Source organism: Microcaecilia unicolor, chromosome 10 (assembly GCF_901765095.1).
Source record: "Microcaecilia unicolor chromosome 10, aMicUni1.1, whole genome shotgun sequence".
In the NCBI taxonomy this organism is placed as follows: Eukaryota; Metazoa; Chordata; class Amphibia; order Gymnophiona; family Siphonopidae; genus Microcaecilia; species Microcaecilia unicolor.
Window position 1 is genome coordinate 79,128,294 of NC_044040.1, and position 14,204 is coordinate 79,142,497.

A 14,204-nucleotide genomic window follows, 5' to 3' on the forward strand; every position below is an offset into this window, starting at 1 on the left:
AGTTGGAGCGAGGGTCGAGCACACATCGAACACACACGTTGCTAGGGACTTTTGGAGGCTTCAAAACAAGTACGCACCTCCCCCTCGCCACCCCCCCAAGGTCGCCTATTCAGTTCAACTCTTCCACTCTCCAAACACCCGCGAGCGAGGTCGCTGCTTCCCCCATTCCCCCCCCCAAAGGTCGCCTCTTTCAAACACAACCCCCCCCCCCCCGAGTTCGCAGCTTCCTCTCTCAAGCCCACCCTCCCTCGAGGTTACCGTTTCACATATCCACCCTCCCCCATCAAAGATCGCCGCTAATCTTAACAAAAAAAACAAAAAAAAACACAGACAGCCTTCAGCCATTGGCTGTCTGCGCTGCAGCCACTCATCTCTCACTGGCTCTGGAGCACAGGAACACGAACTTCAAAACAACTTCCTGGTACCTGCGCTCCTACGGAGACAGAAAGAGGAGAGAGGAGCAGCAGCACAGCAAACAAATCAATGCATGAATGCTGCATGTACTGCCAGGGAGGCAGCACAGAAAAGAGGGAGGAGGGCTTGGGATGAAGAGGGGGGCTTGGGGGAGGGACAGCAGACTGGAATGTCGACGGTGAACACAGGGGGAGGAAAAGGAGCACAGAATGGGAAGGGGAATGCGCCACCTGCTTAAAACACTCACACACACACACACACACACACTCTTTCAAACACATACACTCACTCTGAGGGGGGGGGGGTGGCCTGGAACTTGGAGGGTGACTGGGGCGGTGAGAGGAGGGGAAAGAACAGCGGCACGGTAGGGGGAGGGGAATGTACCACCTGCTTAAAACACTCACACATACACAGAAACACACACACTCTTTCAAACACACACACTCTCTCCCTCAATCACTCACACACAAAGAGGCATATTTTCAAAGCACTTAGCCTTCCAAAGTTCCATAGAAACCTATGGAACTTTGGAAGGCTAAGTGCTTTGAAAATATGCCTCAAAGTCTACATATATCAAACGCACACTCACATTCTTACACACACACTCATTCTCACACACACAGCCTCACTCTGTCACACACACTCGCACATTCACTCAGTCTCTCTCACACACACACTCTCACGATGAAAACCATGCTAGCGCCCGTTTCATTGGTCTCAGAAGCGGGCCTTTTTTACTAGTACTATAATAAAACTCACCCTCAACGTTCTGAAGACAACATTCTGAAGTCACTCAGTCACTCACTGAAGGGTTCATGGATTCATGGTGGTGAACCCATAACACTGACCATGTCTCTCTGCCCCGCCCTCGCATGACGGACCAATCAGAAAAAACACCCTCAACATTCTGAAACACAAAGGACCATCACAACACCGTTCCCAGGCAACACTAGGCAACGTAAGACGGACCAATCAGAGGAAACTACGTGACAATAAGGGAGGAGCATTCTCCAGCAGAATGGCTCATTATCTGTGCAGCACGGAGAGCACAGAACCACCGCTGGAATGAGAGAAGAATATTCCTGCTGTGGGTATGTGCAAAAATAGACCGGGGGGAGGAGGGGGAGAAATTTTTAAATGCCTAATGCCAGTACTGAAGAGTGCCAGAGGGCCTATAGCACAGACTATATTTGGGATCGCTTGACATGGAGTCAGAGGAGCCGGACATGGGCGAACAGGACAAGCTGCGGCCCAGCTGGAAGGATTACCCGCGGCCCAGCCAGCAGCAAACAGCGACCAAGGAAGGGGGAGGAGTACTCCTTCCCTGCCTAGGAATCGCTGGAGACTGGCTGCCAAACTAACGAAACAACCGCACAGCGACGCACCACCTCCATCATTCGAAAGGCATCCACTCTTTCTTCAACAGAAATGCAAACTAATAATACAAAACAAACAAAGAATACATGGTTTCTCAGGCGGCTGCAGGAAACTCCACACCCCCTTCCTCTTCCCCTTTTGCCGAAGCGGCCAAGGACATGCCCAACCATCCCCAGCCTCAGGCAAGCTGTCTCCCACCTCGGGGATTCCCCGAGCACCTGGAAAAAGACGGCGCTAATTACTGCAGCGCATAAATGTTCCAGCATTCCCCTGCAGCCGGCCTGAAATGGACCAAACATACCGGATCACCCCCGACGGCCCGAGACCGTGCTCTTCTCCCTTCCACCAACTTAAAACAACCATCCCCGTCCTCAGGCAAGCCGTCACCCACCTCCAGGATGCCCAGAAACCCCAGCCCAATGGAAAAAGATGGCGCTGCTTCCAACAGCACATTTCTCTTCCAGCATTCCCCTATAGCAGCCCTGAAATGGCCAAAAAAAACCGACAGACAAAGAATGTGCTCCTCTACCTTCCGCCCATCTAAAACAACACTGCTGCCTCAGCACAACACAAAAAAAAAACATGGAAAAAAAAACAACACTCAACAAAGGCTGACCCCCCTACAACCACATTTACATTTCACCAACAGAAAGACCCCCTCCACAAACCTCCTTGACAGACAAAACCACACACACACAATACAACAGAAACACACCCTCAAAGCCACACACCAATCCAACCCACTTTGCCAGCACAGCACAGCACATCCCCCAACCCCCAAGCAAAACACAAAACAAAACAAAAAAAGACACACATCAACAACCTGCACACACACCGCACCCTCACACCCTGACACACACACACACACAAAAAAACCACATGCTAGCGCCCGTTTCATTGGTTTCGGAAACGGGCCTTTTTTTACTAGTGTATATATATATATATATATATATATATATATATATATACACACACACACAAAGAAATTGTAAATAATATATGTATATATATGTCCCAGATAGTGGCGTATACAAATACAAATGTGAATCACAAACCAATTCTTAAATATTATCTAATGAGGATCATATTTAGCATAGTGTCCTCTATCTGAAAAAAAAATATTAAAGGCTAGTAATTGAACGGCATTTATAAAATCTAAACCTAAACAACAGTGAACAAGTACAGCAAACAATATCTAACAAAGATTTAAGACCTTGGTCTACAGTTGGAACACATAACAACTATGTATATCAAACAAAATGGTAACATATTAAAATACATATGGAGAGTGCTGTATGTCCGTGTGTCCCTTCATGAATATTACGAATTTCTGTATAGAGGCAAACAGGCTACAGTTCTAGAAAATATAGGGGTCCTTTTACAAAGGCACGTGTGCATCTTTAGCGTGTGTGCATTAAATATACGTGTGCTAAATGCTAGAGACACCCATATATTCCTATGGGCATCTCTAGCATTTAATGTGCGCTAAAAATGCTAGTGCATCTTTGTAAACGACCCCCATAGTGCACACCACCCAGTGGAGATACAAGGTATAACGTTGAGCACTTCATTATTTAAACGCCACCTCAGTGATAGACAGAGCATAGGTTACAGAGCAGTATATAAAGACAAGAAATATAATAATAGGGTGTCCATGCATACTGTATTTGGATTATTTATTTATGGTTCATTTCTACCCCACATTTTCCCACATATGCAGGCACAATGTGGCTTCCATGAATTACAAAAGTCAAGAGATACAACACAAGAATGTTACAGTAGAATAAGGATAAAACACTAGCAGCAATTAGGGTGGCTAAACAGCAGAGTTACTGATGGAATACACTTTTTCAAAAAGGTACGTTTTCAGCAGCTTCTTGAAAAGATGGTGGTCAGCTTGCAATTTTAGGTACAGGGGAAGAGCATTCCAGGTCTTCGGGCTGGAGTAGTGGAAAGTAGAGGCAAAAAGAAGCTTCTATTTTACACCCCTGCAAGATGGGTAATGTAGTTGTAGAAAGGTGCGTGCTGTTGTGATGCCATTTCTAGGTGAGAGATCTATTAAAGGGGTCATTTATTCCAGAGCTAATCCGTATATTATTTTATGCGTCAAAGTGCAGATCTTGAATGTGAGTCGTTCTCTAACAGATAGCCAGTGTAGATTGAAACGTAGGGGCTGTGCAAGAACCATGCACGATTTGCCCAAGATGAGTCTTGCAGCAGTATTCTGGGCGGTCTGGAATTTCCTCAGTAGATGCTCCTGGCAGCCTGCATAAATCCCACTGCAGTAGTCCAGGTGAGACAGAACCAACCAGTGAATGAGTGTGCGGAAGAGCTCTCTGGTGAGACAAAACTAACACGCCGCAGCCTCCACATTGCATAGAACATCCGCTTGGTGACCGCTCGCACTTGCAGATCCAGGTGCAGGTGAGGATCCAGCTCAACACCCAGTAGTCGTAGGCTCTGTGAAATAGGGAGGGTCTGGTCTTTAATGACAAGGGAGCTAGAGGAAAATCTGGCATGGACGGACAAGAGCACAAGACACTGAGTTTTGTCTTTGTTTAACTTAAACCGAAATACCTCAGCCCAACGTTCCAAGATGGAAAAACTCGCTTTGATCAAATCTGTGATTTCATCTAATGAGGAATGGAAGGGGATGGAGATGGTTATGTCATCTGCGTAGATAAATGGTTTCAGGCCTTGGTTTGCTACTGCAGTTGCAAGAGGAAACAGCATGATATTGAATAGCATTGGAGAAAGGGCGAACCTTGTGGAACCCCACAAGAAGCTTTCCAAGGTGCTGAATGAACTGGGGTGCCTTTGACCTGGTATGTTCTCGTTGACAGGAAACCCTTAAACCAGAGTAACACGCTCCCACCGATGCCTAGGGTGTCCAGTAGATGTAGTAAGATGTTGTGGTCCACCATATCAAACGCGCTGGACATGTTGAACTGCATCAGTAATATTTTCTTACCAATAGAAATGTCCCTTTTAAAACCAGACAGGGCTGTGACCAGAACCGTTTCAGTGCTAAACTGTGCTCGGAACCCTGACTGGGAGTAGTGCAGAATGTTAAAGGTTTCAAGGAATTCATTTAACTGAGAATTCACCAAGCTGTCCATTATTTTGACAATCAGCGGTATGGAAGCCACTGGTCGATAGTTTGAAGTTACGTCGGCTCTTATCTTTAGATTCTTTGGAATTGGTGTGAGAAGAATTCTGCCATGCTCTGGGAGGAAGATGCCATGGGTCAACATGTAATTAAGATAGGAAGTTTAAAAGGTGACTAGGGCAAGCATCCAATCCACAAAACTTGTTTGAAAACTTAAAGAGTGCTTTAGAAACGTGGTCTACAGGAACGCTATCAAAGGCAGTCCATGAGCGATTGGCTGGGCAGTAAGTAGTGCACGGATCCAGTGAATCTAAGAAGTCATCCACATCTGCTGGGGAACTAGTTAGCATTGACCTGAGTACTTGTATTTTGTCCTTGAAATAAGTAGCAAGCAGGTCCGCCGAAGGTAGATCGTTCCGAGCGGTCTCCAGCTTATTTGTGGCGAGAAAAGAGTTCAAGAGCTGGTTTAGCTTTTTGTTATCCTTTCCTGCAGTTTTTAATTTCGAGGAAAAGTAAAAACATTTGGCTTTTTTGATGGCATACTTATATTTGGATTATAAAGTGCAATGCTCTCAGATGCACAAAAGGCTATAGTAAAAGTACTGTCACTTGTCTAAAAATTCATCACATGCCCGATGCCACTGTAGTTGTCAAAACAAATGCTCCTTGCACCATAAACACTAAAAGTGAAGAATGCTGGTGATCCTGTTAAAGGTTCACTTGTCTTGACTATCTGCCAAAACATAAGAAATATTAAAAAGAGTAAGTCTCAATGGCTCACAGTCATGGCTTACATATACTGCCTTACATATTGAAAACTTAAAATAGTTCAAGATATAATCTTAAAAGGCTGATTGCTAATAAAACCAAACGCTTCATAAAGGGGCCCTTTTACAAAGGCACGTAAAGGCCTATGTGTGTGCAGCATGTGTCAAATTGGCATTACTGCCCAGCTAGTGTGTGTGGCAGTAATTCTGAGTTTGGCATGTGATTCTGGCAGTAATCGGCACTTGGCGCACACTGTACCGCATGGGTAACATATGAGCCCTTACCACTAAGTCAGTGGGTGGCTTTAAGGGCTCAGGCCGTAAATAGACGCATGCTGGTTTTCATTTTGCCGCACGTCCATTTCCTGCCCCCCCCCCAAAAAAAAAACCATGCTGGAGAAATGGTCCAGTGCGTGTCCAATATATGCGTCCACACTACCACAGCCCACTTTTTGGCGTGCCTTTCTAAAAGGGACCCAATATAATTAAACTTCAGTGCAAACCTGCTTTTTCTCTCAATATATCCTTCAATGTTCTATATCAACAATAACTTCAGCCCTTAAATATGAACAAAAAACAAAATGTACCCAAGGTATGGGAAACTTTCAAAGTTTAAAAATAACCCATTAATACATTATAAAAAAATAAAACCTACTGACTGAAGACATAGCATATTGTAAAGTAGATACCATCTAGGTAATATATATATATATATATATATATATATATATTCAGCTCCTCAGACTTTCTCAAAAAGAAATCAAGGGGAGGGAGTTTTCCTCTCAAACTATAACAGAGGATCCTTAGGCCCATTTCAATTTGTATGCTCCACTATCTGGGATATATAGACAGAGAGAGAGAGATAGAGAGATAGATATCTATAGATATAGATATATACACAATTTGTTTGTTGAAATATTATGAACAAGTTTTTATTTATGTTTGTCAACACAGGATTTTATGATTTTATAGACTCATGATGCAGGCCAAGTGGCTGAAACACAGGCCCATGTCATGCCTAGATTTGATAAAAGTTTTACAGCACTATTTACTGACTGTGTGGTTTCATTTTCATCTTCGCTGTGTTTACTGACTATATGCACTGGACAGAGTAAAATGAAAACTGCCTGCTGAGAACCTTATCACATGTAAGTAAAATTATATTTTAATGGCAAAATAGAGATAGCATATGTACAACATACGTCATCCATTGTTTTCTTTCTTTTCTTTTTAGATTTTTTGCCACTTCTACGAAGTCTTTCCTCTAATTCTATTTATATGCTATTCCTGTCCATAACTGTGCTACAGTTTAATGCCTTTATTGGCATGATAACATTTATGCCAAAATATATTGAAACACAGTATGGAAAATCAGCATCAGAAGCTATCTTTCTAATAGGTATGTATTTTTGGTTATTATAACAGTTTATAACTATTATGTCTAACAAACCAGTAGATTAAGGAGCTCCTTTACTAAACAGCACTAAAAAGTGACCACTGCTACCACAATGCGGATCTTTCTTGCATGCTCAGGCCACTTTTAGTGTGGTGGTAAAATGGCCCCAGTTTCCATATTTCCTATTAATGGCCACACGCTAGTTTTCCCATTAGTGCATGAGCCCTTCCCACTACCTATTTTGTAGATGGTAAGGGCTCACACACTAACCATGCACTAATTGGTTAGTGTGTGGCGATATAGCTGCAATAACTGATTAGTGCAGAACATGCAGAATATTGCCACGATTTCATGGAATGTTGCCACAATTTGTGTTTCTGCCAGCTACTTGTGACCTGGCTTGGCCACTGTTGGAAACAGGATACTGGACTAGATGGACCATTGGTCAGACCCAGTTTGGGTACTCTTATGTACTCTCCACCCCCAGACACACCCCCAGTGCTAAAGAATAAATTCTGTCTTATGGCATGTAGGAAGCATGCGCTGATCCCAAACTACCGCAGGATGCCTGAGCGTGCACCGCAGTAGTGCTTTTTAACCTGTGGTAAGCATGCGTTAATGCTTATCACAGCTTAGTAAAAGGACCCCTAAATCATTTATGTTTTTCAAGAGTCTAGGTCCATCACATCCTCTATCATCTACAAACTATTTTGAAATTTATTTTTATTCTTTTCTGTTTAAGCAAGGCTATCAGTGTGTTTTTACTATCAGTGATTTATTTTAATCATAAATAATGATGTATTAAAATTTCTCCCAGAAATATTAAATCAATGAAAATTAGAAATTTCATCTTTGTAAAAAATGTGCACCCAATATTGAAAAGGATTTCACCAGGCAGGAGTAGATCAGGAGGGGATATTCAGGGCACTTAGAGATCCTTTACTAAGCTGCAGGAAGAATGGCCCTGTGGTAGTGGCGGGAGCCATTTTTCCCAATGTGCCAGGGCACTTTTTACCGTAGCGGGTAAAAAGCCCCTAAAAAATGGCCATGCAGTAAGATAACTCTTAGCGCATGGCCATATGGCGAGCAACACTTACCGCCACCCACTGAGGTGGCGGTAAGGGCTCCCGTGTTAACCCAGAGGTAACAATTACTGCCGTGTTAGCGCTGCGCTATAAAAATATAAATTTTATGGAGCACTGGAAATAGCGTTCGCTCGAGCTGGAACTACTGACGGTGGCCACGTTGTGTAGTTCCGGGATAGCATGCGGTAAGCCTGCGTTGGGCTTACCTACTCTTTAAAAGGCCCCTTATCTTGTAGTGCCACTGAATATCCATGCCACTGTCCACACAGAGTTGGGGCAGAGTTGTGACTGTTCCAGAAGTTATACAAACACCAGAAGTATTTAGTGCTGGTAGCCACACAGCTCATTGGGCAAGTAGGACCACTTAAATAGCAGTTCTAACTTTGCACAGTTATCTATGCAATGCGGCACTGAATATCGACTGTATCTGCATAAATTCTGGGTATCACCGCTGACTTGGATATTTAACGCTGGTGCCTGTAGTGGTCAGCATTTTCTTTTAAAAACACTCATTGCTCGATCCATTGCTAGAATTGACTTTTTCCATCCTCTCTGTCCCATGGCTTGTTGAACTTCATATATCCCAGGAAATGTCTACCATCATGCTACAAATCAATATTGCTAAACTGCATAGGGTAGCTATCTCCAATATTCCCAACTCACCTTTGGCCAGTGGCTTCTATTCTGGGCCCAAGTAGCAGAGGTGAAGTATAGCTCTTAGGGGTGAGGGACACCTCTCCCTCAAGCTGGAACAAAGCTCCCTCTTCAGCACCTGAAGTATCAAAGACCCTTGCCCCCTGACGTATTAGGGGACTGTTATCTGGACAAAAGCAGGGTTCTCTGAGGGGAACCCTCATTATTTCCTTTCTTTGGACCATAATAATCATAGAAAAACAAATAGACAGCGAGCGATGTAGTTAGCTAATGGGGGTACCTCACAACAAAAGCGCCATCTTACATAGTAAATGACGGCAGAAAAAGACCTGCACGGTCCATCCAGTCTGCCCAACAAGATAAACTCATATGTGCTACTTTTTGTGTATACCCTACTTTGATTTTTACCTGTCCTCTTCAGGGCACAGACCGTATAAGTCTGCCCAGCACTATCCCCGCCTCCCGCCACTGGCTTTGCCACCCAATCTCGGCTAAGCTCCTTAGGATCCATTCCTTCTGAACAGGATTCCTTTATGTTTATCCCACGCGTGTTTGAATTCTGTTACCATTTTCATTTCCACCACCTCCCGCGGGAGAGCATTCCAAGCATCCACTACTCTCTCCGTGAAAAAATATTTCCTGACATTTTTCTTGAGTCTGCCCCCCTTCAATCTCATTTCATGTCCTCTCATTCTACCGCCTTCGCACCTCCAGAAAAGGTTCGTTTGCGGATTAATACTTTTCAAATATTTGAACGTCTGTATCATATCACCCCTGTTTCTCCTTTCTTCCAGAGTATACATGTTCAGGTCATCAAGTCTCTCCTCATACGTCTTGTAACGCAAATCCCTTACCATTCTCGTAGCTTTTCTTTGCACCGCTTCAATTCTTTTTACATCCTTCGCAAGGTACGGCCTCCAAAACTGAACACAATACTCTAGGTGGGGCCTCACCAACGACTTATACAGGGGCATCAACACCTCCTTTCTTCTGCTGGTCACACCTCTCTCTATACAGCCTAACAACCTTCTAGCTATGGCCACCGCCTTGTCACACTGTTTTGTCGCCTTCAGATCCTCAGATACACCACAAGATCCCTCTCCCCGTCCGTACCTATCAGATTCTCCCCACCTAACACATACATCTCCCGAGGATTTCTATTCCCTAAGTGCATCACTTGCATTTCTTCGCATTGAATTTTAATTGCCAAACCTTAGACCATTCTTCTAGCTTCCTCAGATCCTTTTTCATGTTTCCACTCCCTCCTGGGTGTCCACTCTGTTACAGATCTTAGTATCATCCGCAAATAGGCAAACTTTACCTTCTAACCCTTCGGCAATGTCACTCACAAATATATTGAACAGAATCGGTCCCAGCACCGATCCCTGAGGCACACCACTACTCACCTTTCCCTCCTCCGAGCGAATTCCATTCACCACCACCCTCTGGCTTCTGTCCGTCAACCAGTTCCTAAACCAGTTCACCACTTCTGGTCCTATCTTCAGCCCATCCAGTTTATTTAAGAGCCTCCTGTGGGGAACCGTGTCAAAAGCTTTGCTGAAATCTAAGTAGATTACGTCCATAGCTCGTCCCTGATTCAATTCTCCTGTCACCCAATCAAAGAACTCAATGAGATTCGTTTGGCACGATTTCCCTTTGGTAAAACCATGTTGTCTCGGATCTTGCAACTTATTGGCTTCCAGGAAATTCACTATCCTTTCCTTCAGCATCGCTTCCATTACTTTTCCAGTAACCGAAGTGAGGCTTACCGGCCTGTAGTTTCCAGCCTCTTCCCTATCACCACTCTTGTGAAGAGGGACCACCTCCGCCGTTCTCCAATCCCTCGGAACCTCTCCCATCTGCAAGGATATGTTAAACAAATCTTTAAGAGGACCCGCCAGAACCTCTCTGAGCTCCCTCAATATCCTGGGGTGGATCCCATCCGGTCCCATGGCTTTATCCACCTTTAGCTTTTCAAGCTGTTCATACACACTCTCTTCCGTGAACGGTGCTCTATCCACTTCAATCTCATTTGTACTTTTTGCAGTCCATCGCGGTCCTTCTCCAGGATTTTCTTCTGTGAAAACAGAACAAAAGTATCTATTTAGCAAATTTGCTTTTTCTTCATCATTATCCACATAGCGGTTCGCAGTATCTTTTAGTCTCACAATTCCCTTTTTAGTCATTCTCCTTTCACTTATATACCTGAAGAAATTTTTGTCACTCCTCCTTACATTTTCTAGCCATTTGTTCTTCCGCTTGCGCTTTCGCCAGACGTATCTCTCTCTTGGCTTCTTTCAGTTTCATCCTGTATTCCTCCTTGTGTTCCTTTTCTTTAGTTTTTGTGTATTTCTGGAACGCCAACTCTTTAGCCTTTATTTTCTCAGCCACTTGCTTGGAGAACCATATCGGTTTCCTTTTTCTCTTGCTTTTATTTACTTTCCTTACATAAAGGTTTGTGGCCCTATTTATAGCTTCTTTCAGCCTGGACCACTGTCCTTCCACTTCTCATATTTCCTCCCAGCCCATCATCTCCTTCCTCAGGTATTCCCCCATTTTACTAAAGTCAGCACGCTTGAAATCCAGAACTTTGAGTTTTGAGTGGCCGCTCTCCACTTTATCTGTAATATCAAACCAAACCGTTTGATGGTCACTGCTGCCCAGGTGGGCACCCACTCGGATATTTGACACGCTATCCCCATTTGTGAGCACCAAATCCAGTGTCGCTCCCTCCCTCGTGGGTTTCCGTCACCATTTGTCTGAGCAAACTGCTTTGTAAAGCATCCACGATCTCTCTACTTCTTTCCGATTCCGCAGACGGAACCTTCCAATCTACATCCGGCAGATTGAAATCTCCCAGCAACAGCACCTCTCTCTTGTTTCCCAACTTTTGAATATCTGCGATCAGGTCTTTATCTAGTTCCTCCAATTGTTTTGGAGGTCTGTAGACAACGCCCACGTGTATAGAGGTTCTATCCTCTCTTTTTAAGGTGATCCATATCGCTTCTTCCTTTCCCCAGGTCCCTGTCATCTTGGACCTCTTAACCACCTTCATAAAAGAAGAGAAATACATACAAACCATTGAGAAAATCAATTTAACAGACTCCAGCAGTAAGGCTTGACTTATTATTAATCATCTAACAGGTAATAGCCAATAATCTATGCCAGCCACATTAAAGTACAATGGCATAACCAGTTTATAGACCTTTGTAAATTTACAAATGCAGACTGGTACTTTTATAGAATTATCAACACTAAGAAGAAGGTTGAACTCACCCTCATTGGTTATAGATCTCAGTACTGCATTTCAGCTCTAAAAAAAACAAACAAGCAAAAAAAAAACCTTAATGCTGTATTGCTCTCTCAAGACTGGTAAATCTTGTGACTCAAATAGCCAAGATATTTGAAAATCCACCCCCCCCCCCCCCCCCCCCCAGCCTCAGTGTGCAGGAAAGCTTGTGGGATTGAAATTCATTCCTGGGCAAGGGCAAAATGGCTTCAGCCTTGTGGGTTTATTCATTTGGATTCTGAGAAGCACTCTACTCTAGATGGTGTTCCAAAATTAATTTTACTAAAATTTAAAAATAAATTCACAAGAATACATTTTTGTGATAAATCTGCTTCTTCCATTTACACAGTCACAAAGCCATATTCCTGCAAGATCATCTCACTTCTCTATTCCAGGATTTTTCCTATCCACTGCTTGCCCTGGGAACAGTAGCATGGAATCTTGCAATTATTTTAGATTCTGTCAGGTACTTGTGACCTGGATTGGCCACTGTTAGAAACAGGATACTGACCCAGTACAGCTATTCTTATGTAATATGTCTTGGTGCCTGGTTTCCAGTGACTGGACTGCTTCTTAGGAAGGTGATCTCATCATTTCTTCTGAGGCTATTCACTAGATAAATGTAAATTCTTCTCTTTCTTCTTTGCTGCTTCTAATTTTAGGTTCTCCTCTGATAACTTTTAATTGCAACAGGACAGAGAGAAACTAAGACTGAATGCATCAAAGACTGTCAACAGTACTTTCTATCTAACTAAGCAGTATGTCAATATCATGTTAGAGGTCAATCATGGGAACAATGCTATCCCCTTTATTTCCCAAAATATCTTGGGGTGACATTGTTCCTTGACTTAAAAGATGCAACTTAAATAACTGGAGAGCACAAGACAGGTCGAGGAATATAACAACTTGTTTCAAAGTTTGCGTTCTTAGAAGGAGTGATATCTTCATTGTACTTCACATGTCAACTTTGGCATTCATGTATTCCCTAGAGTACTGTGCTTCTGTCTCTTGTAGGAGTACTCATAAAATAAATCAAATTCAAATAAATATAAACAGAGTTCTGAACAATAGTATGTAACTGGTGCTATGATGTTTATGCTCAACACCTATAAACAGTTCCCAGTTGTCAATGGAAATATTGCTCCAGACATTTGTCATGATCAGCAGTGTCTTTTTGAATGCAACATAGTATTCAAAAGCCTGGTTATTATCTACGTCATCCTCAGAAGCTCTAAACAAACACCTAAAGTCTCAGTGCCTTTTGGACAAACATCTGCACCTTTTGAACTCATTAGCCCAAGGTCTCTCTCTCAATGTCTGGGCTATGCACCAAGGGGGAGCACATGGGATACAAAGTACTGCTGAATGAGACAGTTTATCCCAATGCCCTCTTTCTAGGCCACTTGACTATGGATTTGATAGATTATTCTGTCTTCATTTTAACCACCTCCATAAAGCCCATTGTCATTTTTGAGTAAATATATTCTGGATGGGTTTGACAGCGTATATAGGGCTTCATCACAAACATTAGACATATTAAACAGAATATTCTTTTTGTCTTTGTGCTGCTGATTTCCATGCACTTGACAATAAAACCAGGCATTCGCTTCAGTGTCTCACCTGTCAAATATGAGGATGAAATACTGGTCACATGGCACAAATGAACTAGCTGGAAACAGCTGATTCCTAACCTCAGGATTTTGTGGTGCTTGCAGTCAATCTGAGAGGATGACGCAAAACATCAAACAGCTGTTGAACTTCATAGAACATAATGCGCTACTATTCCAGAGGGCTCTTGGAAAAGAATACAACTTTGGGACTTGCCCTTCCACAACACTAACACACATATATCACTAGGTTCATCTCTGATATCAGGAATTTATTCTGCCAAATTATAAACCAACTACTACAGATTATGAAATATTGCAACGGACAAGGTGAAAAAAGGAGACAAGAGAGATACATATTATGCATTTTTTTTGGTGAAAAAGTCATCTCAAAATCTTCAAAGACTATTCAGCCATCAGCTGTAAGTGTTTTGCTCACCACCGATAGTATTATTCCCAGCTATTCAAACCTGGGACCTGTGCAGGCTTCAGCTTTGAATATCAGG

General features: G+C 43.1%; 1 protein-coding gene across 1 annotated transcript in view; it reads left to right on the plus strand.

Moving 5' to 3' along the window:
• LOC115478974 (solute carrier organic anion transporter family member 1A2-like) overlaps positions 1–14,204 on the plus strand; it is a 221,067-nt gene that overhangs the window by 117,993 nt on the left and 88,870 nt on the right. The window contains 1 exon segment of the mRNA XM_030216667.1: positions 6,902–7,066. Coding sequence (XP_030072527.1) covers positions 6,902–7,066 — 165 coding nt within the window.